The sequence below is a fragment of the Erpetoichthys calabaricus genome, chromosome 14 (assembly GCF_900747795.2).
Source record: "Erpetoichthys calabaricus chromosome 14, fErpCal1.3, whole genome shotgun sequence".
Lineage (NCBI taxonomy): Eukaryota > Metazoa > Chordata > Cladistia > Polypteriformes > Polypteridae > Erpetoichthys > Erpetoichthys calabaricus.
Window position 1 is genome coordinate 26,090,301 of NC_041407.2, and position 27,971 is coordinate 26,118,271.

Sequence of the window (27,971 nt, forward strand, 5' to 3'; positions counted from 1 at the left end):
AGCCTTTCCATGGAGGCTGGCTGCATCAGCTACTTCTACATACTCGACAGACCACTAAGCGTCTGAGCCAGAATGTCTATGCTTGATCGAAAGACAAAAACACTTAACTGGAAGAAACAAAACAAAAAGTAAGGTGTCTCTTAATCTTTATTGCATGTTGTACTGGCAGCAAGCAGAACTCTTTAGTCCTGTACTCCAGGCACCCACAACAGATTTTTGAAACTGCCATCCCAGTCATCTTCAGCAGGACAGAAAAGGTACTGAATATATCCAGTGTGATGGCAAAGCTGTCAAGTGCCAGTGGAGGCTTCTGGGAGAGCTGCCTCAGGTGAGCTCCTCTCCAGAAAGTAGGCTCTCTGCTCATTCACAGCTTGTTGCAGCAACTGTAAGTCAACTCCTTCCACACACGTGAGTACCCGGGCATGAAGGACAAGAGCACCATCTGCTGGTGAAGAGGTAAAAGCGAGCTGTCAGTTTCCATATACTGTACCTGTATATTGTAGGGCTGTTTAACTCATGAGAGTTTCTATAATTCTGTACTGTGTTCCAACAACTCTTCCCACACCCCCCAGAAACCAGACTTCTTGAGCAGGGTCCTAGATTAACCTTAAATTTCAAATATTCAAAAGTCAATACAGGCAGATCCGACCACAATCTGATCTATTTTTACTCCTGTCTACTAACCTGTTATTAAACGGCAGACGCTATCTTTTTGTTAAGCAAGTTCCTGTGCGTTTTTGGGTTGCTGTTTATTATAATATTTCCATTTTTTTTAAGTCTTAATTTCTCTTTGTGGACAAATAACAGTACTGTATACTGTCTATTTAGAGTTCTCATTTAATTAGACAGCCTGCAATCTCAAAAATTAGCCAAAGTGTAGGTCATATCTATTTTTTGTGATCAGATCTTTATATATTTTTTATTATATATTTACTTATTAAAATGTATTATATTTTACTTAGGCACTGACAGTCACCTTACAGAACACATTGATAACAACAGTCACATTATAAAATTAATAAAATACTACAGTACAATAAAACGAGTATAAATAAAATAATAAAATTAAATTTAAATATATCTAAAATGTATGTCAAACAAAGTAAGCCAGCTTAAAAAGATGTGTTTTAAGGTGAGATTTAAAGGTAGGAAGAAGGTCAATATTACAAATATCTTATGGGAGAGAGTTCCTGAGCCGAGGGGCCGCTGAACTGACAGTTCTAAACCCATGGTGGTCAAGCGTGCAGGAGGTATAATAAGAATAATAGAGGAGGAAGATCTCAGGATAGGGCAGCACGGTGGCGCAGTGGTAGCGCTGCTGCCTCGCAGTTAGGAGACCTGGGTTCGCTTCCCGGGTCCTCCCTTCATGGAGTTTGCATGTTCTCCCCGTGTCTGCGTGGGTTTCCTCCGGGCGCTCCGGTTTCTTCCCACAGTCCAAAGACATGCAGGTTAGGTGGATTGGCGATTCTAAATTGGCCCTAATGTGTGTGTGTGTGTGTGTGTGTGTGTCCTGCGGTAGGTTGGCACCCTGCCCGGGATTGGTTCCTGCCTTGTGCCCTGTGTTGGCTGGGATTGGCTCCAGCAGACCCCCCGTGACCCTGTGTTCGGATTCAGCGGGTTGGAAAATGGATGGATGGATGGATCTCAGGATATGGGAAGGAATGGAAATATGAAGAAGATCGGAGAGATAAGAAGGTGCCAGATTTAACAGGGAGCCAGTGAAGCTGCTGGAATGACAGGAGTAATGTATTCTGTGGAGTAGGTTCTAGTAATAATACGAGCAGTAGCATTCTGCACCAATTGAGGTGAAGGAGTTTGTGAGGAAGACCAGAGAGGATGGAACTACAATAATCAATACGAGATGTAACGTAGATGGAAATATGCAAACCGAGTAATATAATTAATATGTGCCTCAAATTTTAAGGTGCTATAAACAATGACACCTAAGCTGTTAACCTGGGGGGAATTATCAGTACAGTACTCAAATAAATATTATCACATTTGGCCAAAACAGATTTAAACGATACCAGAAGAACCTCTGTTTTATCACTATTTAATCTAAGAAAATTAAGAGACAACCATAATTTAACTTTCTGCAGGGAGTCAGAGAAGGTGGAAGACTGAAATTAGGCTAAGTAGACAGATAGAGCTGGGTATCATCAGCATAACAGTGAAAACAAAAATATCAAATATTGTGAAGATATGACCAAGAGACAGGAGATAAATAATAAATAGAAGGGGTGCCCAAGGCAGAGCCCGGGGGCACAAACACCACTAACCACTGGGCAAACTTGTGAACTGAAAATTTCTAGTACTGAGTACGATCCAAGAGATGAGATTTAAACCAGGCACGTGGAGTGCCAATAATTCCAATTGATTTTAATCTCAGGAGAGCTTGTATCGAAGGCAGCGCTCAGATCAAGAAACACAAGTATGGTTAAGAGACCAGAGTCAGCTGCCTTAAGCAGGTCAGTAGTGATTTTGACCAGGGCTGCCTCTGTACTGTGAAATGGACGAAAGCCAGGCTGAAATTGTTCAAAACGAATCAGTAAGGTAAGAGTGAACCTGCACAGCAACAGCCTTTTTCAAGTGTTTTTGAAAGGAATGGAAAATTTGAGATCAGACAATAATTATTTAGGTTGTAGGGACCAGATTTCTCGAGAATTGGAGTTATCACAGTTGTTTAAAGAGATAAAGAACGTATGATGTTAGTTATTACAGAGGAAAGAGAAGATAAACAGGATTTAACCAAATAAGTAGGAACTTGATACAGCTGACAGGTTAGGGTTAGGCTTGGACTTTCTAATAATACCAGATATTTCCTCCACAGTTGGGAGTTTAAAACTAGTAAGAAAAGAAGAAGGGGGATAATAAAATTTTCCATGTACAGAATTTCCTGAAGACGTCAACTGCTGGTGGATATTTCCAATCTTCATATTAACATTGATCAGTGCAATAAAATTCAGGTGGAAGATTTTCAGGAGGCCATAAAATGCTGTTTACAGTTGAAAATAAAGCCCTAGCATTCCCTTTAGCAGACCCAATTAGTATCGCATAATATGTAGTTTTTGCTGCAGGCAAAGCATCCTTATAGTAGAGGATGTGTTCATCATACATATTCTTATGAACAGCAAAGCCTGTCTTTTTATAGTAAGGCACTCCAAACATCAGCCTTTAGAATTAAGTTGGTGTAGCTCCATGGAGCAGAGTGGGTGAAAGAGACAGTCCAGGTTTTCAGAGGAGCAAAACGATCTAAAAACGTGGCATAATCCATCGTTATAGTGGGGAACTAATTCATCTGGGGTAAATAACATGTCACTACTGGGCATACTGTCAACTCCATTGGAGACGGCAAATCAATATTCTTAATGCTGCGAAATGAGATGGAATTGATTTAAATAATATTATGTAGACATTCGGCGGTGGGTTGGCACCCTGCCTGGGATTGGTTCCTGCCTTGTGCCCTGTGTTGGCTGGGATTGGCTCCAGCAGACCCCCGTGACCCTGTGTTCGGATTCAGCGGGTTGGAAAATGGATGGATGGATGGATATGTAGACATTAAAAGATACCAGTTTGTGGTCAGATGCTGTACAATAATAAGGAGTAACACCAGAGCAACAAATTAGATCATGAATTTGGCCTTTAGAGTGAGTAGGAAAGTCGAGAAATTGCTGCAGACCAATACTATCGAGGCATGATATAAAAACCCTCATAAGATTATTAGTAACAGTGTCCATATGTATATTAAAATCACCCAGCAAAATAACATTTGAAGACACAGAACAGAAAGAATTAACAAACTCAGACAATTCCTTGTTTTAAAAAGTCCTTATTCAGCTTAGGCAGTGGGTAACCAGTGGCAAGTATAGTGGGAGCAGGTCCATCAGTTTGCAAAATAATGGATTCAAATGAGGCATATTGAGGCACAGTTTTAGATGATATTTTCAACTTCATGCTGTAGAACATCGCAAAACTACCACCACGACCAGAGGTACGGGGTTGGCAAATATAAACAAACCCTGGGAGAACAACTTGATTCAGCTGAGAAGAATCCCTGGGTGGCTGCCACGTCTCAGTTAAACAAAGAAAATCAAACTTATGGAGAGCTAACAGATCGTAGAGTAGAGGGCCCTTACTGGTGAGTGAACGGGTTTTGAACAGCCCAAACGCAAGTTTGATTTTCCCAGGTGTTGCCATAGCTGACCTTGCTGGGTTAGCTAGCACACTATAGTCAACAGTCCATCCAGATCTCCGTGAATGTCGAGGAAGAGTTGACCACAAAGATTGTATTGGCTTTTGGTCATAATAGTTGAAGTTCTGTCGAGACACGCGGTGAATGTATTTCTGACGAGAAAGACGGAGAACAGAGAAGATCCTGGTGATGACACAGTGCTAAAGGTAGTTAAGATGGATGACACCGAAGAAGCTCAGCTACAGCACACTTGAAAATCGATATCACTGAATGAAACACGAAAAACAGGACAATCCAGGCAAACTCACTCCGAAGAAGGAGCCCATCAATCTGCACCACGGCTAAGCTTCCAGCTGGAGAAAGCAGATCCCCAGCAACATGGTGCAGGGGGTCCGTTACTCTACGTTATAGAGCATGAAAGAAATGGCAGATACGTCCGCGAAAAAAATGAAACGTGAAATATGCAGTCAAACTAATTGGGTAGTTGCCCCGTCCAGGGATTGCTCCTGCTTTCCTCCCTATAACTGCTGCAAAACCCTGTCCTAGATATTCAGGTTAGGATAACAGATGGATGGATGGACTAAAAAGTGTGCTGTCACATTAAGTTAAAAGGAGGTGAAACTGTTGTTAAGTGAGTTGTTAAATGAGAGATGTGAAACAGTAAATATGCTTAACCACACTGAGATAACTGCAGCAGAACCACAGTCAAGGCTGGATATCACCCAGTGTCTCACTACACATCTAAACAAATTAGCTAAAGTACGTTAAAATTACTGTCTAATTGAAAACGCCAAACATGCTATAGCTGTATTGGTCGCAACATTTTAACATATGTTAATGTACGTGTGTATTTCTATACGTATATCATATAAGCAGATATGCACAGGGCACTGCCTCTCCCAGTGAGCTAGATGGCAGCGCCTGGGTTTCAGCAGTGCCTCGGATTCCCACAGGGCTCCATGGGATTGTAGTTTGGCACATCCCTGTTGGGTTACGTTAGAGGCGACAGGGGGAGATGCAGAGCCCCTAATTTGTCAGGTTTCTGCCACACCTGGGAGTGCTTCTGGACCTCACTAATGAGCCACCTGGAGTACTCCCGAGTGCAGCATTCATGGAGTTGGGAGGAAGACGAAGCTTGTCGGAGGAAGAGTGGAGGCAGAAGGAGTGACAGCGACAATGACAGAGAAGAAGAAAAGAAAGTGCTATTGTTGTGCTTCACTGTGCTTGGTGCTTGTGTACTGTGCTGTGCAGCTGGGGAACGAAGAAAAGGGTCCCCCCCTGCAGAAAAATAAAACTTGTGTGTTGCCGGACTTGTGTTTTGTGTTGGGTTTGGGTGGTTGGTGCACCCCCGGTGGCCACAATATACATTTACATCATTTAGCAGACGCTCTTATCCAGAGCGACTTACAACAGTATTTGTTAGTTTTTCGCATACCCCTTGGGGTCAGAGCGCAGGGTCAGCCAATGTACAGCGCCCCTGGAGCAATTACAGGTTAAGGGCCTTGCTCAAGGGCCCAGCAGAGTAGGATCTCTTTTGGCAGTGACGGGGATTCGAACCGGCAACCTTCGGGATACCAGCGCAGATCCTTAGCCTCAGAGCCACCACTCCGCCCTTGCACACACACACACACACACACACACACACACACACACACACACACACACACACACACACACACACACACACACACACACACACACACACACACACACACACACACACACACACACACACACACCACAATGCTTCTGTAACATAATCTAAATTCATTACTAAGCTTCACGTATTGAGCTCTTCGAATTGATAAGAGCAATTTTACCCTTCCATTTCCTCTCAGTGTCAAGTCTTTTGTTCAGTTTCTTTTCCTCTCTCCTTGTCCTTGCATAATTATTTTATGTATCCATCCAATACATGAGGAGAAATGGGACACTGCTCCCCAGGCATTCAAAAGTGCACAGATTGGAGGAAATTGGGGCAGTTTTTTATGAAGAAAGTCTGTGGACGGAGCCTTTCCAGTGGTGAATATTGCAACCATCCACTACAAACTTTTTAGCAAATTGTCCCCATATATGTGTTGCCTCATTCGAGTCTCATGTCTGGCCCTACAAGACTAGGCTGATCCAATTTAGTGTTGTTGAACCAGCGCCCTACCTCGTCCTCCAAGGGGGCAAAGCAGCAACAAAATCTTAACGGGTTACCAGTCCACTGCAGGCCCTACACACGCAAATACACACTTGGACGTTCAACTTAGATTCGACAATTGACCTAAACAGGACATCATTTGGGATTAGCGAAAAAAAAATGTGTGTAGTGGAAAGCACGCAGTGGAAGAATGTGTAAAATCCACATGGACTATGACCAGGTGTGGGATTCAAACACCAGATGCTGGATCCCGGTTAGCACCGCTGCACACCTTGCAGTCTTTATCTGACGTCAGTCTTGACTGATAGTAACTAGAATTTTACTGTAAAAACTATTTCATGTCAGTCCTTCCACTCTGGAAGGATTCCTGAAAATTGTCCACTGTGGTCCATCGGCATATCAGTTGCAGCTCTTGTGGTATTTTTAATGTGACTCATTAATTGCAATGCCAGACCCTCACGAGTTTTACTTCTCTATCCTTTTCAAAATGATGCTAACTTTCATACCTTTCACAGAACCAGTTGTCTTTATTTCAGGTTTTCGGGTGATGGAGACTATTCCAGTAACATCCAGCATAATGCAGAAGCTCACCCTAAAATGGATACCAGTTTAATGCAAGGCACACATCCACACAGACTGGTTCATTTTAGAGTCTCGATGTCGTTGTGGTGTAGGCTAAACCAAAATATACGTGGAAGACTATGCAGTCTGTGAAGCAACACGCTACCACACCTCCATGCACATTATGTTCTGACTCTCATTAAGATTCTCTGAGTGCTTACAGTGTCCTCCCTTGGTAAATACAAGAAGAATGGACTGCAAAAATATCTTTTATTGTTTTTCCTATTGATCTTTCATTCAAAATATTTAAAAATAAAACAAAACCTTTAGAAGTAAAATACTTGAAAGATAAAAAAAAAACATAAAGCAAATATTTCTCTTGAACGCCCCTTAATCTGCAATTGCTCCGTCCTGGGTATGACGTTAATCTGCATCCAGCCCTGCATGGAGGCCCTCCAACCTGCAGGGAAAAACTTAGGGGTTGGTGGCAGAATAAAAACCTCCACTCCATCTGAACAAGTGCAGTGCTGAGGTGTCACCCGTCGCATGGCTGCACTCGGGTCCTAATCTGGGATCCTGAGGTGGTTTGTGTCAGCGCCTGCTCCTTACCTCTCTCTAATATACAGTGTATCACTTTTTCCACATTTTGTTATGTTACAGCCTTATTCCAAAATGGATTAAATTCATTTTTTTCCTCAGAATTCTACACTCAACACCCCATAATGACAACGTGAAAAAAAGTTTACTTGAGGTTTTTGCAAATTTATTAAATATAAAAAAACTGAGAAATCACATGTACATAAGTATTCACAGCCTTTGCTCAATACTTTGTTGATGCACCTTTGGCAGCAATTACAGCCTCAAGTCTTTTTGAATATGATGCCACAAGCTTGGCACACCTATCCTTGGCCAGTTTCGCCCATTCCTCTTTGCAGCACCTCTCAAGCTCCATCAGGTTGGATGGGAAGCGTCGGTGCACAGCCATTTTAAGATCTCTCCAGAGATGTTCAATCGGATTCAAGTCTGGGCTCTGGCTGGGCCACTCAAGGACATTCACAGAATTGTCCTGAAGCCACTTCTTTGATATCTTGGCTGTGTGCTTAGGGTCGTTGTCCTGCTGAAAGATGAACCGTCGCCCCAGTCTGAGGTCAAGAGTGCTCTGGAGCAGGTTTTCATCCAGGATGTCTCTGTACATTGCTGCAGTCATCTTTCCCTTTATCCTGACTAGTCTCCCAGTTCCTGCCGCTGAAAAATATCCCCACAGCATGATGCTGCCACCACCATGCTTCACTGTAGGGATGGTATTGGCCTGGTGATGAGCGGTGCCTGGTTTCCTCCAAACGTGACACCTGGCATTCACACCAAAGAGTTCAATCTCTGTCTCGTCAGACCAGAGAATTTTCTTTCTCATGGTCTGAGAGTCCTTCAGGTGCCTTTTGGCAAACTCCAGGCGGGCTGCCATGTGCCTTTTACTAAGGAGTGGCTTCCGTCTGGCTACTCTACCATACAGGCCTGATTGGTGGATTGCTGCAAAGATGGTTGTCCTTCTGGAAGGTTCTCGTCTCTCCACAGAGTACCTCTGGAGCTCTGACAGAGTGACCATCGGGTTCTTGGTCACCTCCCTGACTAAGGTCTTTCTCCCTCAATCACTCAGTTTAGATGGCCGGCCAGCTCTAGGAAGAGTCCTGGTGGTTTCAAACTTCTTCCACTTACGGATGATGGAGGCCACTGTGCTCATTGGGACCTTCAAAGCAGCAGAAATTTTTCTGTAACCTTCCCCAGATTTGTGCCTCGAGACAATCCTGTCTCGGAGGTCTACAGACAATTCCTTCGACTTCATGCTTGGTTTGTGCTCTGACATGAACTGTCAATTGTGGGACCTTCTATAGACAGGTGTGTGCCTTTCCAAATCATGTCCAGTCAACTGAATTTACCACAGGTGGACTCCAATGAAGCTGCAGAAACATCTCAAGGATGATCAGGGGAAACAGGATGCACCTGAGCTCAATTTTGAGCTTCATGGCAAAGGCTGTGAATACTTATGTACTTGTGCTTTCTCAGTTTTTTTATTTTTAATAAATTTGCAAAAACCTCAAGTAAACTTTTTTCACGTTGTCATTATGGGGTGTTGTGTGTAGAATTCTGAGGAAAAAAATGAATTTAATCAATTTTGGATAAGGCTGTAACATAACAAAATGTGGGAAAAGTGATGCGCTGTGAATACTTTCCGGATGCACTGTATGTGTGCCAGTCCTGGAAAGTCATAGGATATAATTTGACTGAAATATATTACCATCCATATGTTATGTTTTTAAGTTCATGTGAGTGAGTATGAACAGTGGTCAGCCATGACTTCCTGTTTCACTGGGGTATAAATAAGCGTTGACACACAAGCCAAATTCCCTTAGTCATCCATCACAATTGAAAAGACTTAGAACAAAGTAACGATATGTGACAAAAGGTAGTTGAGCTGAACAAACGAGGAAACAGCTATAAGGAAAAAGCTAAATGGCTGAAAATGTCCATTTTCACTATCAGGACAATAATAAGTTTAATGCACCTGACGATGTTAAGATAAAGCTTGGAAGAGAACTTGCGCCTATATTGATACCACGCGCTGTGAGGAGGAGGATGATTTGAGTTGCTAAAAGATCACAGCTGGAGAATTGTAGATGTTTGCTGGGTCTGGGGTCAGAAAGTCTTTGAAACTACAAACTGCAACCCAACATAGCCACAAATTTTTTGGTAGGGTTGCCAGAAAAAAAAAAGCCTCTGTTGTCGTCAAATAACACACTCGAGCATCTGCAGTTTGCCAAACATTACTGGGACTTTCAATAGGACTGTGGTCTTTGGTCAGATGAGATCAAAACAGAGCTTTTTATGAACAACACACCAGAGGTGGGTTTGGTGTAGAGCAGAGGTGTTGAACTCCGGGCCTGGAGGACCGCAGTGGCTGCAGGTTTTCATTCTAACCCTTTTCCTAATCAGTGACCAGTTTTCACTGCTAATTAACTCCTTTTCTCTTCATTTTAATAGGCCCATTTTTAAGGATTCAGTCCTCTGAATTGATTCCTTTCTTCACTAAACGACAGCCAAACAGAAATCAAATGTGAAACAAGCCAACAGATGACCAGCTAAACTGGGATTTCAAACTCCAACCAATCTCTTAATGAGAAGCAGATTCTTGCTGTTAATTAAACTCGTTATTTAATTCCACGGCTTGTTGCTGCTCTCATTCTGCCACAGCAGACATTTCCAAAACTGTTGATTTTTCTGTTTTTTCTAAGAACACCATCATAATGTTTTGGTGACCTGAGTAGACCAACATGACCATCACCTTTCTTTCAGATTTTGTGTGATGGGCACAGGTGAGCCGGTCATGTGGCGACTCGTTTTGCTTCTCATTATTGTTTGGCTGCTAATTAAGGAATAAGAAATAACTAAGGGGTCTGAGTCACATTAATTACAACTAAGGCAAAAGAAGTGAATTAGCAGCAAAAACAGCTCACTAATGAAGAAGATGGTTAGAATGAAAACCTGCAGCCACTGCGAGTTTGACAGCCATGGTGTAGAAGTTCAGTCTGAAGGATGGCAATGGATCTTTGATGTTGTGGGGCTGATTGTCTGCCAAAGGCCCTGGACAACTTTTTTGGGATACATGGTATTATGGACTCCAAGTATCAGCTCAAATTAAATCAAAACCTGATTGCCTCTGCCAGCAAGCGCAAACCAGGCCGTGGCTGGATCTTCCAGCAAGACAATGATCCAAAGCACAACTCAACAAATTAACATAAAAATGGTTCAGTGACCACAAAATCAAGGCTTTTTCTTGGCCATTCCTGACCTAAAAACTGTGTGATGTGCTGAAAAGGTGAGTTACAAGCGTAGACCTCAAAATCTGAACAGTGTAGATAGATAGATACTTTATTAATCCCCAAGGGGAAATTCACATACTCCAGCAGCAGCATACTGATAAAAAACAATATTAAATTAAAGAGTGATAACAATGCAGGTATACAGACAGTAACTTTGTATAATGTTAACGTTTACCCCCCGGGTGGAATTAAAGAGTCGCATAGTGTGGGGAGGAACGATCTCCTCAGTCTGTCAGTGGAGCAGGACAGTGACAGCAGTCTGTCGCTGAAACTGCTCCTCTGTCTGGAGATGATCCTGTTCAGTGGATGCAGTGGATTCTCCATGATTGACAGGAGTCTGCTCAGCGCCCGTCGCTCTGCCATAGATGTCAAACTGTCCAGCTCTGTGCCAACAATAGAGCCTGCCTTCCTCACCAGTTTGTCCAGGCGTGAGGTGTCCCTCTTCTTTGTGCTGCCTCGCCAGCACACCACCGCGTAGATGAGGGCACTCGCCACAACCATCTGATAAAACATCTGCAGCATCTTATTGCAGATGTTGAAGGACGCCAGCCTTCTAAGGAAGTATAGTCAGCTCCGTCCTCGCTTGCACAGAGCATCAGTATTAGCAGTCCAGTACAATTTATCATCCAGCTGCACTTCCAGATATTTATAGGTCTGCACCCTCTGCACAAAGTCACCTCTGATGATTGTGGGATCCATGAGGGGCCTGGTCCTCCTAAAATCCACCACCAGCTCCTTGGTTTTGCTGGTGTTCAGGTGTAGGTGGTTTGAGTCGCACCATTTAACAAAGTTCTTGATTAGGTTCCTATACTCCTCCTCCTGCCCACTCCTGATGCAGCCCACGATAGCAGTGTCGTCAGTGAACTTTTGCACGTGGCAGGACTCTGAGTTGTATTGGAAGTCCGATGTATATAGGCTGAAAAGGACCAGAGAAAGTACAGTCCCCTGCGGCACTCCTGTGTTGCTGACCACAATGTCAGACCTGCAGTTCCCGAGACGCACATACTGAGGTCTGTTTGTAAGATAGTCCACGATCCATGCCACCAGGTATGACTCTACTCCCATCTCTGTCAGCTTGTCCCTATGGAGCAGAGGTTGGATTGTGTTGAAGGCTCTAGAGAAGTCCAGAAACATAATTCTTACAGCACCACTGCCTCTGTCCAAGTGGGAGAGGGATTCAATCTAGAGAGATTGTGTAAGGTGCAATGGCCTCAGATCCCTTGACATGTGTTTTCCACCTGATTAAGCATTACAACAGAAGGTAAAGGGGAGGCTGTGCAAAGTATTAAATGAAGAGGTGACCAAAAAAAAAAAAAGACAAAATATTTGTTTTATGATAAGAATATCTTTTTCCTTTCAGTTATTTAACGTCAATTAAAAGATTAGATTTTTGTTAATATGTTAAATGAAAGATCAAGAGGATAAACAAAGATATTTTTTTCACAGCCCATTTTGACTTTGCTGACTATTTCCATAACCAACTCATTAACAATAAGGAGGTGCAAACTAAAAGGTGGCTAATAACTCATTGCCATCTTAAACTACGTTTCTCATTAGGAAACATGTTTAATAAAGTATTTAGGAAGAAATTAGAGTAAAAAAAGTGGAGGATTGACAAGTATGACTTCACTCCAGTCCACTGAACATTACAACAGACACTGCTGGGAATTTCTGATGTTGCAGAACAAAATTATGCCATCCTATTTAATAACAGGCTCCATTAACAGCAAAAATGGATTCTGCTTCAGAAATTGGTTGGGATGAAAAGCAGCAGCCACTAAGGAACTCCAGGATGAGTGCTTGTAACCCAGTTGTTAAGTAATAAGTGAAATGATACTACTAAAACTCATCATGCCACATGTTAAGATGGTAATCAGTCAACCAATCCTGTTCATTAAAGATCTCAGGAGCCTCACCTTCTCGCCTTACTGCTTCTCCAAGTGTGACATAAGGGGCACCTGTGATGGCCTGGAAAGGTTCCACTAACTGTGTACACACACACACTTGACAATCAGAAGTTCCGTCATGAGCTGTCAAGGTGGCTTCTGACTCTTCTGCTTTGTAACATGCAAGTCTGACAAAGAGAGAGACAAAAAGAAGTCTGAAATAAGTTGATACTTGGATATCCACCTTGAAGACCCACACAAATTAGATCAGGGGTGGCAAACTCCAGGCCTGGAGTGCCACAATGGCTGCAGGTTTTCATTCTAACCCATTTCCTAATCAGTGACCAGGATTCACTGCTAAATAACTTCCTTTCCCTTCATTTTAATAGCCCTGTTTTTAAGGATTCAGTGCTCTGAATTAATTATGTTCTTCATTAAATGACAGCCAAACAAATCAAATGTGAAACAAGTCAACAGTTGACCAGCTAAATTGGGGCTTCGAACTCCAACTAATTTCACTCCAACCAGTTTCTTAATGAGAAGCCAATTCTTGACATTAATTAAACTCGTTATTTAATTCCACGACGTGCTGCTGCTCTCATTCTCACACAGCAGACATTTCCATAGCTGTTGATTTTCTGTTTTTTCTAAGAACACCGTCAAGATGTTCTGAGGACCCAAGAGATCAACTTTACTGAGACCTTCACCTTTCTTTATGTTCAGACTAGACAAAGAGCCCGTTTCGACAACGTAAGATGAAACAGGCACGAGTTTGTGTCAGCAGTGTATGAAGAACAAATGATAAGTAACGAAGAAGTTGTTTTGTAATGATTGTAGTCCGGTTTACTCATTACTGTACAGGCTTGTACTGTTAGTTGATGAATTTTCCAGGCCTATAGTATAATATTGAATGATGAATGTTCCAGTACAATATGGAATAGTAATAAGTATAAGCACCACAAACCTGATATAGGTGTATTGAATGAATGCGTAATTGAATCAGAATGCGTAATTAGGCCTCGAGCTGTAGTCGAAATCGCCTTTCAGGCCTCTAGAGCTTTAATCGAAGTGGCCTCTTTGAATTTTCGCGGCTGTAAATCCGCCGCCTGTCGCGATGTTGGGGTTGGATGTCGGTCTCATAAGGTGTTTCGGGCAGCTGCGCAGAATTCGACTGCGCATTCGGCTTCAGACGGACGTGAGTGAGTGAGTGAGTGAGGAGGCAGGCGAATTATGTATTAAGATATTGTGTGATGGGCACGGGTGAGCTGGTCATGTGGCACCTTGTTTTGTGTTTCATTATTGATTGGCAGCTAATTAAAGAAAAAGAAACAACTAAGGGGCCTGAATCAAGTTAATTAAAATGAAGGCAAAAGAAGTTAATTAGCAGCAAAAACTAATGAAGAAGATGGTTAGAATGAAAACCTGCAGCCACTGCAGCACTCCAGGACTGGAGTTTGCCACCCCTGAATTAGATGAACACCGTCCTCTTGTGGGCAACAAGCTGAATCATGCAATAACACCCAACACTTTGTTCAGGGTCATAGTCATACTATCACTAGTCAACAATACCCATTATCTAATCACTATTGCTTAAAGCGCTAAGGTAATTCCAAATTAGTAGAGAAAATTAAACATCAACATTTTAATGAGCCAGAAACACATCTCCTTCCAGCAGAGCTCCACATCACATAAGACACTTCCCAAGATCCTATGAAAAACTACCTGCCATACGTCCTGAGTGTTTCCCCTGGCTGCACAGCTCCAGAACTGAACTCCCATGGAAAGCGGAATACTCCGGGCATCGGCAGCATCTTCTGTGGGGAAGAAAGTAAGAAGACAGCTGTGTGTGCACTTCGCAAGCTTCAGCCATGCCATCAGCATCCAGTGATCGTGTGGTCAAGTGGAAGATGGTAAGAACCTAAGTACACTTCAGTTTCCAAAACTGAGACAAAAACACCCATCAGCACTGTACTCAGAGTTGTGTTAGGGAATAACGAGAAATATGAGATGTAATGTGGGACTATTTAGTCCTGTAGTTGGCAGTTTAGGATGACATTCTTTAGTGGGGGCTACAATTGTAAAGCAGAGAATGAAACTACAGGTCTGCTTGAGTAATAAAGAAGCTTACCAGACGGAAGATTTTCTGGTTTCTAACCACAGTAGGAAAGCACCTTCAACAATATGATCAAACGTATTAAGAGTTATACATTGAGAAAAAAAAATAAGACGACTTTAAACATTAATTGTATTACAGACTAAGAAATTTTCAAGAAACAAATGTGGAGTAGTAATAAAAAAAATCATACAGATCAATTTATTGTCTCCTCCAAAGTGCATCTTCCCAGCAGTAGGCACTGTGCACAATCTTACATGGAACAATAGGAGTGCTGCCAAACAGCCTAATAAAAAGTGTGTTTTCCTTAAAGACTAATCTTTAATAGATATATTTTATTATATATTTTATATATACTAGCGAACCCGCGGCGTAGCATACGCCGCCTAATTATGTATTGATGGGTGAACACTTGCTGAACGACACAGTTGTCCAAATGGAGTGGGTTTGTGGACACCACTGTGAGTGAATGAAAAGATAGACCTCTGGAGAGAGTAACATATAATTGTCCGTGACTGAAAGCGGGATTGTCTGTGATGAAGAAGGCCACGCTGGTGAAAGTTACTTCGTCGGTAGGGATAAGTGTCAGTACTTGTAGATTAAGGTGTAGCGAGTCTTCGTTGCTGACGCTTAATATAGCTTGCGTACTGAGATGTTCCGGAGTCACAGTTGAGAAACACTTTTTTAATGTCTTTTAAGCACAGGGGAAAAAATGAACATGTGAAACATCCGTATACAGTAATCCCTCGCTACTTCGCGGTTCACTTTTCGCGGATTCACGACTTCGCGGGTTTTTAAATACAAGTGATTGCCCGCCTATCGCGGAAGTTATGTTCCAGACCCATCAGCAACAGGAGAAAATCCGCGATATAGAAAGACCATATAAATAAACATTTTTATAGTTTATGCCTTAAAATACCCATCCCACATGCTTTAAACACATGTAAACTTATAAAACACACTTTGTTAACACATATGATATGTGGATGTCGGGCTAAGGATATGAGTAACATCTCACTATTATAAAACATTTTAACTTCACGCAAGACAAGACAGTGAGACAGGAAAATTGGTGATGTACAGGCTTAAAATTATTGACACGCAGAGCGACAAGCAGCACAAAGCCAGCACAAAGTCCACTTCTCCTTAGCGTTCATTCAGCTCCCCACCCCCTTGACAATGCGAAGTGGCAGGAGCGTACTGCGCTTCCGGGGAGGGGGGGTTTGAGCGAAGGTGCGTTCAGCTCTCACATACCCACACACACACACTCCTTCCGAACACGCAGAGCGACAAGCAGGCATTTTGGCAGAAGCAGCACAAAGTCCATTTCTGCTCAGCGTGAGTTCAGCTGCCCCCCTTCACAAAGCAAGTGCAGACACATTGACGTCTGATTGCTGCGTGCAGTGTGCAGTGTTGGTCTGAGGTGTTTAAGAATGTAGAAAGTGTTTAAGAGCATAGGAAATGTTTATAAGAGCGTGGGAAAGGTTAACAACAGAGTGAGAAAGGTTTACAAGAGTGTGGGAAGGGTTTATAAAGCCTTAAAATATGTATAAATAATAAAATAAATATAGGTCGCTACTTCGCGGATTTTCACCTATCGCGGGGGGCTCTGGAACGTAACCCCCGCGATAGGTGAGGGATTACTGTAATGTAATAAGCCACCAAGAAAAGTAACACTGCAACAATGCTATCTACGACCCAATCTCTGTAAACAGAAGTGATAAGAAAATCGAGCCCGGTGTATTCTTTAACTGCCTTGTAGCACTGTAGTAGTGCTGCTGCTTTGCAGTAAGGAGACTGTGGAAGTTTGTGGTTTCGCGTCTCGGTTCCTCCCTGTGTGGATAGCGCTTTGAATACTGAGAACACCGCTATATCAATGTAACAAAGTATTAACAGGAAATTGTCTTCGTGTAATAGTAAAAGGCAAATTATCCGCGACAAACAAACTGTTTTAGACGCTGCATACCAACCCACGGCGTAGTATACGCCACATAATCACGCCGCTTTTTAAATGTTTTTTAAGCAGAGGGAAAAATTTGCAAAAACATTTGCAAAATCCGTAACGCTGCTTTCAGTAAGTACAATGCACACGCGTTTAATTTGTCGGCCACTTTTTGCCAGCCGTCTTTTCTGGTTTGGGCTGCTATTGCAGTGTTACCGCTTGTGCATATTAAATCTTGAAATCCTTCAAGTAACTAATTAACTAACTAACACCCCCCCACACAGCTTGTGTGAAACAAATGCGCCCGTACTTTCATAATTTTTTTGCCGCCTATAGTGGAGTCAGGCACAGAGATGGTCAGCTGCTGAGAGAGCGTCTTGACTGTTGCAGGGCCTGCATCGGTGAAGCAGGTGAGACGCTAATGAAACGGAGGCACAGGGCTTATTGGTTTTTAAAGACTGCTTCCTTCATTGTGTTTTAACCTCAGTTTTAAAGGATTGTTTTAAGGATCCCATGGGATACCCCTCGCAAACTGTTTTAGACGCTGCATTCAGCAATTCACATCCGCAACAAACATGCCTCTTCTTACATGGTCTTGCCACGTCCACCCTCGTTCTCAAAGCATACACACCACTTGGTCATGTGCCCGCTTGCAAGAGCAACTCACGGAGACCTGCCCACCAACTCTAAGACCATGGCGTGTAAAACAGTTTGCGATGGTGGTGCGTGCGTCATAACCGAAAAGAATAATGAAAAGTCAACGTGGCTCAGAGGTGCATGTGGACTGCTAGCACAGACGAAAGTGACTTACCGGGTGGTCGGTGAGTTGTTGCGTGCGGGCACATGAGCAGGCAGTGGGAATGCCTAGAGGGCGAGGGTGAATGCAGGCTGGGGAATAAGGAGTGTTGGTGGGCGGGGAAACGTTTCCCGTGTTCCTGCAGGACCATCTAAGAAGACGCATGTTTGTCGCGGATGCAAATTGCTGTATGTAGCGTGTAAAACAGTTTGCGATGTTGCACGCAGTCGTGCGTCGTAACCGAAAAGTCAACGTGGCTCAGAGCTGCATGTGGACTGTAGCACAGACAAACAGAAATGACGGCATGTTTTCCGAGGCGTCGCGTTCGAGTTGGTGGGCGTGGCTGTGCAAGTTTTCGTCATATCCAATGGTCTTAGAGTTGGTGGGCGTGGCTCCTTCCTGCATGCTTTCATAGGTGTCTTGCCTGCTCTGGTGGCGGCTTAGAGAATTATATATATATAGATATTTTAGTATGTGAATTTCCCCTTGGGATTAATAAAGTATCTATCTATCTATCTAATCTGGTATTGACTGTTAGCTTTGTCTTCTTGTGAAAAGGCCCTGTCACACTACACGATTTTTCCAGCGGTTTTCAATTGCAGACTTCATTTACATCATCTTAGTGATTCGGAGGGAGTTCAATTCTGTCTCAAGTCTTGGGGTGGGCTCTGTGTATGTGTAACCTTGACAACCAATGAGCACTCATCTGGAAGTATAACGTGTGCAATGCCGTCGCAAGGATTATAGGGGGAGCTCATGCCACTCGTGTTCTACTCTAGGGCAAGGCTGTTGGCGTTCATAGAGAAAGAAGAGTGAAGCAGATAGACCTACTCACCCGATTAGAATTTTCAAGTAATTCAAAAATAAATTACCAACAAAGAGGAAGAAAAAAATGGATTGAAAAACTGTCTGGGTAATGCTCATATGTACAGTATGCTTGTGATATTGTAAGTTGGCTTGAACTTCGGTGAGCAGAGCTACTTACTGGAATGGGGAAGAGTCCTAGAGCAGATTCCAGTGTATTCAGTGAATTTATTGAACACAGTAGCCTCAGGAGTCACCAGGCCTCGATCCAGTCAAGCATCTGTGGAGAGAGAGGAGGAGGAATGAGCTATTTGGATTAAAGATTTGCCACTGTATATGGGTATGAAAGACATTAGTATCAGCTTGGGGCACCATCCCAATGTAGCATCTTTGACAGGCTCTAATGAAACCAAAGGTCTTTTCGTGAATGCATGAAAAGCTTTTCAAGTGCATAATACCAAAGTGGTGGTCCATCAAACAACTAACACCTCTGCCATCATGTGGCAATAGAGCCACAAAGATATACAAAACAAAATCAATTTTAAGAAGCCAGGGGGCACTCCAGAAAAACTGAAAATTGTTCTGCATGGTAAAGTCTGAAACACAATCCAGCTGGCCTCCCCATAGATTGGTCCATTGACAGTCATTTTCTGCACAGTTGTGGGTTTTGAGTATTAGAACTTGTGCCAGGCACATGAAAGCCATCTAAACACCCATTCACTCTTTCATTAAGTAGGGTTTGGTTCAAGCCGTCATTAAATCAATAACTGATCATTGGCTTCCACTTTGAATTCTAAATGCAAAATTGAAAAATGGCTTGTACATCACAGTGTTTGCCATGGATGATTTTAGTGTACCAGATCATTAATGTCACGTGTGCAGTGTACAGTGAAATTCTTACTTTATTTTGTTAATCAACATGCTATGGTTTCTTGATTATTGATGGATGTAAATTTAGAAAACTAGTGAAAGGTTGGTACTGTGTCTCTTCGGAAATCCTTGGGTACCGATGGTTTGACTTTGTGTTGCTCACAGCATCCCGAATGAGGCACATTACCTGAATTGTGAGGGGGGCGTCAGTTATGGCACTACAGTTATGTGGCGTGACTCCCTGAGGGTGATCGGGCTTGCAAGATCCTCATTGTTGAGGACCAGAGTGTCTGGACCAGGCTAAGAGGATGTCCACGTAACAGCTGGCTGCAGCAGATAGAGGGTCATTTCCGGAGGGTGGGACTGGACCGCGTGTCTGCCTGGGGGGTCGACAACCGGGATCCTGAGCTGTTTTGTTGTGTGGTGGGTGCAGCAACATGCTGTACCAGTGCATGCTCCCCAGCCAGACCTGACCTGAGTGAAAAGTGTTCAGGTTATAAAAAAAAATCTGAAATGTTTTGATACCCTTATCCATCTTACTAACCGAAGGTTGTAAACCAGATATGGATGCAGGGCGCTGGGCACATCGAGGCGCACGCGCACTGCCGCCCGCCACAGAGCAAAAAAAGAAACGAGAGGATTTGAAGGTTGTATTACAGTACGGACGGATTCCCCACAGGTCCATGCTGTGAGAACGTGCGCACCTACAACGCGCTTGCGAAAGGAGTCACGGCTCAAACCAAACAAAACACAGAAACGAGACTATGACCTGTGAACTACACCTGGGGTATGACATGCACGCTGGGTTGTACAGCCGCCCGGACGCAACCGCCCACACCACCGCATATACCTTCCATGATATGTCTTCACGCAGCGGCTTCCCACCGAGGCGCATATTGCACTGTGGCGCTCGCCCCACAGTCAGACGCAGCGGCTTCCCAGAGTCAGTAGGTGGCCCCCAAACAACACAACCTGTTCAAGCAGTCGGTGTCAGCGAAGGCAACAGACTCATGCGCACTGCAACAAACCCGCCGCCTGTAAACTAGACTTGCTCTAATCCACTGTGCCAGTAATGTAGATCACATAACAGTCATTCACTTTGGCGCCCGCCCCAGAGTCCAGAGTCATATGCAGTGGCATCCCACAACGCTGTGCCGCCCGCCCCAGAGTCAAACGCAGCGACTTCCCAAACCGCGGCGGCTTCCCGGAGTCAGCAGGTGGCGCCCAAATAACACAACGTAATGCGCCGTCGTGCCCGCCCCAGAGTCAAATGCAGCGGCTTCCCAGAGTCAGTAGGTGGCGCCCAAACAACACAACCTGTGAGCTGCACTTGCTCTAATCCACTGTGCCAGTAGTATAGATCACAAAACGGTCACAGACTCTAACCCAGCAGCTTCCCACACTCAGTGGCTGGCACACGAACACCACAACCTGTAAACTGAACTTGCTGTGCAAAACACTGCCAGCAGTCGGTGTCAGCACAGGCAACGGAATCACGTCTCCACAAAACGAGACTACTTTACTACAGATATGCTTATGTAGTTAAATGACATTTCCCCAGACGCACCCACCCTCCATGATATGTCATCCATCCAGATATCGGACAGAACAGAAACTGATTGCCATTCTTGGATTTCCGATTCGCTAGCGAATCGCGGGCTTACTAGTTTTGTAGATTTTACAGTATAACAAACCTTTTTTTCTGGGCTTGCCTCTTTCAAGCAGATTCAGATTTGGCACCTACTCCTGCAAGTCTTAGGCAAGAAGGCAGTTCACTTCAGGACACTCACTGCAGGCCAATTCAGAGCCACCAAAAGCCCTACCGGCATTTGTTTGGACTGCACAAAGTCCATGTTAAAATGAGAACATTGATAAAGCAGGCACTGCTGTTGGGAACTGAAGAGGAGTCTGAATGCAGCGAGGCAGCCACACAAGATTTTTTAAAATTATTTATTTGTTATTACTATTTATATGTATGGGCTAGCTGTGTAATGTACCAGCAGCTATTTAAATAAAGCAAGAAAAGGAAAAAGAGGTGAACACACAGCCTGTCTGCTTGGTGCACAATGTAGCTGGGACTCAGTAACAGACATCCAAGAAACAGTTCTTGATAATAAAAATGTGATTTTTAAAACTAAAACCTGCTATGTTTCTGTGTAGTATGTATTCTGCTTTTTGCTACAATGAGCAGGAATATCGCTGTAATACCTCAAGTTTCTGTCTACGAACTCCACTGGATGTATCTCTCTCTACACAAACCACATCTCTTGGCAGTGGTCCTCCTCAACGAGTGGTCTTCAGTCGACATACTGTAACAGAAGATTCTTAAAATGGGTACCCTTTACAGTATGTAGGGAGACTATACAAGCTTTATACGGAAGTCAGCCAAGGTAAGGAATGAGCCGCTACTTCACAGACTTTTTGATATTAATTATAGATTTTTGGCTGATACTAAAGATATACAGTACAATGGATTCAGAAAGAATTCAGACCCCTTCACTTTTTCACATTTTGCTATGTCACAGCCTTGTGTTAAAGTCGCTTAAATGTATTTTTCCCCACACGAAGCAATAATCAATACCCCAGAATGAAAAAGAGAAACATAGAATTTAAAAAAAATATGGCAAATTAAAAAAAAAAAAAACCTCAAATATCACATTGACACAAATATTCAGTCCCCTTTACTATGACACTTGAAATTTGGCTGAGGTGCATCCCATTCTATTGATCATCATTTGGATGTTTCTACACCTTGTTTGGAGTAAACCTGTGGTCAATTCAATGGATTGGACTGATTAGGACAGGCACACACCTGAAGATGTCATACACAGGTTCCCACTGCTGTCTTGACAGAAGAGGGCAAACTGGATCTAACCAGGGTACAAAAAGGAGGGGACGGCCCAGATGTGCAACTGCATAAGAGGATAAGGACATGAAAACGTGTAGTGTGTGAAACAAACACCTTACAGGTCTTCAGTTGGCTTCTACACGCCAGACACCAGTGTGATCTGCAACAGTGGAGATGTTGGCCATAATACGTTCTTCCAGTCATCTTTCATTCATTGTCTGTGTTGTTTTGTTTAATATTTTCTTTTTATTTGCCAGTTTGAAATATGCCGTTTTTTCTGTGAAACCTCTAAGGCCAGCATCCGAAAGAAAGAAAGAAAGAAAGAAAGAAAGAAAGAAAGAAAGAAAGAAAGGATAGATAGATAGTTAGATAGATAGATAGATAGATGTGAAAGGTACTATAGATAGATAGATAGATAGATAGATAGATAGATAGATAGATAGATAGATAGATAGATAGATATGAAAGGCACTATAGATAGATAGATAGATAGATAGATAGATAGATAGATAGATAGATAGATAGATGTGAAAGGCACTATAGATAGATAGATAGATAGATAGATAGATAGATAGATAGATAGATGTGAAAGGTACTATAGATAGATAGATAGATAGATAGATAGATAGATAGATAGATAGATAGATAGATAGATGTGAAAGGCACTATAGATAGATAGATAAATAGATAGATGTGAAAGGCACGATAGATAGATAGATAGATAGATAGATAGATAGATAGATAGATAGATAGATAGATAGATGTGAAAGGCACTATAGATAGATAGATAGATAGATAGATAGATAGATAGATAGATAGATAGATAGATAGATAGATAGATGTGAAAGGTACTATAGATAGATAGATAGATAGATAGATAGATGTGAAAGGTACTATAGATAGATAGATAGATAGATAGATAGATAGATGTGAAAGGCACTATAGATAGATAGATAAATAGATAGATGTGAAAGGCACAATAGATAGATAGATAGATAGATAGATAGATAGATAGATAGATAGATAGATAGATAGATAGATAGATAGATAGATAGATAGATGTGAAAGGTACTATAGATAGATAGATAGATAGATAGATAGATAGATAGATAGATAGATAGATGTGAAAGGCACTATAGATAGATAGATAAATAGATAGATGTGAAAGGCACAATAGATAGATAGATAGATAGATAGATAGATAGATGTGAAAGGCACTATAGATAGATAGATAGATAGATAGATAGATAGATAGATAGATAGATGTGAAAGGTACTATAGATAGATACATAGATAGATAGATAGATAGATAGATAGATAGATAGATAGATAGATAGATAGATGTGAAAGGCACTATAGATAGATAGATAGATAGATAGATAGATAGATAGATAGATAGATGTGAAAGGTACTATAGATAGATAGATAGATAGATAGATAGATAGATAGATAGATAGATAGATAGATGTGAAAGGCACTATAGATAGATAGATAGATAGATAGATAGATAGATAGATAGATAGATAGATAGATAGATAGATAGATGTGAAAGGCACTATAGATAGATAGATAGATAGATAGATAGATAGATAGATAGATAGATGTGAAAGGTACTATAGATAGATAGATAGATAGATAGATAGATAGATAGATAGATAGATAGATAGATAGATAGATAGATAGATGTGAAAGGCACTATAGATAGATAGATAAATAGATAGATGTGAAAGGCACGATAGATAGATAGATAGATAGATAGATAGATAGATAGATAGATAGATAGATAGATAGATGTGAAAGGCACTATAGATAGATAGATAGATAGATAGATAGATAGATAGATAGATAGATAGATGTGAAAGGTACTATAGATAGATAGATAGATAGATAGATAGATGTGAAAGGTACTATAGATAGATAGATAGATAGATAGATAGATAGATGTGAAAGGCACTATAGATAGATAGATAAATAGATAGATGTGAAAGGCACAATAGATAGATAGATAGATAGATAGATAGATAGATAGATAGATAGATAGATAGATAGATAGATAGATAGATAGATAGATAGATAGATAGATGTGAAAGGTACTATAGATAGATAGATAGATAGATAGATAGATAGATAGATAGATGTGAAAGGCACTATAGATAGATAGATAAATAGATAGATGTGAAAGGCACAATAGATAGATAGATAGATAGATAGATAGATGTGAAAGGCACTATAGATAGATAGATAGATAGATAGATAGATAGATAGATAGATAGATAGATAGATGTGAAAGGTACTATAGATAGATACATAGATAGATAGATAGATAGATAGATAGATAGATAGATAGATAGATAGATAGATAGATGTGAAAGGCACTATAGATAGATAGATAGATAGATAGATAGATAGATAGATGTGAAAGGTACTATAGATAGATAGATAGATAGATAGATAGATAGATAGATAGATAGATAGATGTGAAAGGCACTATAGATAGATAGATAAATAGATAGATGTGAAAGGCACGATAGATAGATAGATAGATAGATAGATAGATAGATAGATAGATAGATAGATAGATGTGAAAGGTACTATAGATAGATACATAGATAGATAGATAGATAGATAGATAGATAGATAGATGTGAAAGGCACTATAGATAGATAGATAGATAGATAGATAGATAGATAGATAGATAGATAGATAGATAGATAGATTGATTTTATTAATCCCAAGGGGAAATTCACATACTCCAGCAGCAGAATTCTGACACAAAAAACAATATTAAATTAAAGACTGATAACAATGCAGGTTATCAAAAAACAGACAATAACTTTGTATAATGTTAACGTTTTATACCCCCCCCCCCCCCCCCAGGTGGAATTGAACAGTCGCATAGATTGGGGGAGGAACGATCTCCTCAGTCTGTCAGTGGAAGTCATCGATGGTCTGCTGCAGACAACACTGGTATTTGAAATTGTACTGTATATTAAATAAGTACAGTAAATACAAGGTAAAAAGATTCATTTATCCTCTGTATTTATTTTTATCCTCATCTTCTCTTCCTCTTATTTATTTACCGTATTTATTTACACATCACTGCAACAGTGGCACAAGAATTTCAATATGCTCTTGCAGCGTATGCGACAATAAACATCTGTAATTGAATCTATTTAGTGTGGACTTAAGGAATCGCTTCCTTAAAAAAAATCTTGGAATCACAAATCTTAATCACTTTAAGAGTATCCTGATTAAAAATGGGTATTCATTTCTATCAGAAACATGAAAATGTCTGGGTGCGTACAAACTTTTGACTGGTAGCATACATGTCATGTCGCTGCATAATTGATCAGTATCAGGTGCAAGCGATATGAATTCAGTTCTAGAAAATTAACAATATACCCCCCCAGGGGAAAAATTGAAATGAAACCACTATTAAGTCTTCTACTTGCATGTCTCCTCAAAGCAGTTGGCAGAAATACAATACAAATAAAATAAACACATAAATAATAAGTATACATGCCATCCAGTATACCTTATTTTAATATCAATCACAGAGTCAGATTTTGGGCAGAGTGGTGGCTCTGAGGCTTGGGATCTGCACTGGCAATCAGAAGGTTGCTGGTTCGAATCCCGTAAATGCCAATAGGGACTCTACTCTGTTGGGCCCTTGAGCAAGGCCCTTAGCCTGCAATTGCTGAGCGCTTTGAGTAGAGAGAAAAGCGCAATAGAAATGCAAAGAATTATTATTATATATCTTTATATATAACTATAACTACTCGCTTCACTCGCCCACCATCAGGGTGCTCTGCTACTCACATTGTCAAGGGGGGTGTGGGTATGAATGCACGCTAAGGAGTTCTGGTCGGATCAGCTGCTGTCTTTCTGCTGCCGAGCTGCGTGTTCTGCTTGTCGCACTTCGCGTCGATCATTTTAAAAGCCTGTACAGCAGCTGTCCTTTTGTCTCACAGGACGTCACGTAGCATCTCCTTCCAAGATTTTTTTTTTTATAATAGAGAGATACGCTACTGTGGCTGTCTGTTTGTCTGTCCAGGATTTTAAATCACCTGTAGCTTGCAAACTGTTTGACATATTGACCTAAAATTTGGTACACATCTACTATGTGATGTCTACTATCCACCCGCTTTCGGGGTGATGATTGACCTCCAATGTTATTCCTCTTTTTATTCTTATTTTATTTTATTGTAGAATCAACTCTCTTTGCAGCGGCCAGCAGGGAGACCGTGCAGCACACGAGTACAGGCCCCATTCTCATTCCCTACCACCTTCACCGTCACTTCCCCTACCTCTTCATATCTTACATCATTCTTGAGGCAGATTAAAGACTTAAGTGCCAGTTTAAGTGAAAAATTAAAGAAAACATACTAAGTGATTGCAACACAAACACTGACTTAATTAATTTTAATGTGAAACGGTGCCTGACGAGTTTGCATGTTCTCCCCGTGTCTGCGTGAGTTTCCTCCGGGTGCTCCGGTTTCCTCCCACAGTCCAAAGACATGCAGGTTAGGTGCTTTGGCGATTCTAAATTGCCCCTACTGTGTGCTTGGTGTGTGTGCCCTGTGGTGGGCTGGCGCCCTGCCCAGGGTTTGTTTCCTGCCTTGTGCCCTGTGTTGGCTGGGACTGGCTCCAGCAGACCCCCGTGACCCTGTAGTTAGGATATAACGGGTTGGATAATGGATGAATGGATAGATGGAGGTGCCTGACAAATGAAGAAAAGAAGCAGGCTGCTTGGGTGGAGAAAGGAAGAGCTGCTCAGGAAGCAGCAAGCACATCAACCTCTGAGCAAATGAATGGTAAACGTACAGAGAAAGAGGATGAAAACTAGGAATGATCATGTCAAGTGTATTGACTGCACGTTATCGTGCTGTGCGCCGTTACCGGTAACATATATAATACATATTTTCAAATACTATTTATACTGTAAATTATTTACAGTTTAGCAACCTTGCAACCTGTGGGAAAAACTGTGTTGGAATCTACTGGTGCAAGTGTTAATGGGTCGGTATCATTCACAAGAAAGGATGAGTGAAAAAAGAGGCTGTGTAGGAATGCTGATGTGTTTAATAACAGATAAAGAAACCTTAAGGCCTGCAAAATGCAAGCAGCCACCACCTAGTAATATACATTTTACAAAAAGAGTTAAAAACTGTAACATTACTGTGCACTTACATACCCAAATATAAAATTACTGTGCATTTACATAGCCAAATATGGTGCCACCAATCCAAATTAAGTGGGACTGGGAGCTATACTCAAAATTCATGAAAATTTATTTAAATATGACAGACCTGACTCGCAGGGGGCATAGTGGTGCGTGGTACTGGGTTTGCATCACGCAATGTGGTTGTTGTCTGTCTGTAATTTGCACGTTCTCCCTTTGTCTGTGTCACCTTTTTGCCCACATCCCTTAAGACGAAATGGTCAATCAGCCTAACCAGTACAATGTGGTTGTGTGCTAATGAGTGAATCAACGGATCGCTTCCTGCGTTGTACCCTGAGTGCACCGGCAGCGAACTTCTACTGGATTTGTGAAGCGGCCCAACTGTGAGTTTGTATTCCTGCCTGTTAGTAAAACCACGAAGGCAACAAACAGGTCGACACCTCAAAACTTAAGTGTCCCGGGCCAACCGAAGGAAGTTTTGGGCATTCATGACACACACGTTTGTCTATCATTTTATTACTGACAGAAGACGCATCAAAGATGTTTAACGATACTTACTGTACTGACTGTTCCAAATGAAGCGTGGAGATAAACCACGTCCGAAGCGCCGCTATTTTAAAAGAATTCTATACAACACTTTTGGCCCAAACGGCCCACCATCGGACAGTGTCACGTGATACCCGATCACGTGAAGAGTAGCACTGAGTAAGGCGCTATTTGCTACGTGTAGATTCTCAGGAACTCCAGTGGGATGCACAA

The 27,971-nt window shown here is 41.9% G+C and overlaps 1 protein-coding gene across 4 annotated transcripts; it reads right to left on the bottom strand.

The window, feature by feature from the left end:
• Positions 1-129: 129 nt before the first annotated feature.
• On the bottom strand, positions 130-27,916 carry ten1 (TEN1 subunit of CST complex). Of its 4 annotated transcripts, none has more exons than XM_028818973.2 (5): positions 27,771-27,916; positions 18,494-18,592; positions 14,380-14,471; positions 12,688-12,845; positions 130-442 (listed from the first exon to the last, which is right to left on the bottom strand). In XM_028818973.2, exons 3-5 carry the CDS (start codon positions 14,466-14,468, stop codon positions 291-293), a joined length of 399 nt encoding a protein of 132 aa, XP_028674806.1. In that variant the 5' UTR covers positions 14,469-14,471; positions 18,494-18,592; positions 27,771-27,916; the 3' UTR covers positions 130-290. The 4 variants fall into 4 exon arrangements, with proteins under 4 accessions (XP_028674806.1, XP_028674801.1, XP_028674804.1 ...); XM_028818968.2 differs by having other exon boundaries at positions 130-445; XM_028818971.2 differs by lacking the exon at positions 27,771-27,916 and adding an exon at positions 20,877-20,892 and having other exon boundaries at positions 130-445.
• Between the last annotated feature and the right edge of the window lie 55 nt (positions 27,917-27,971).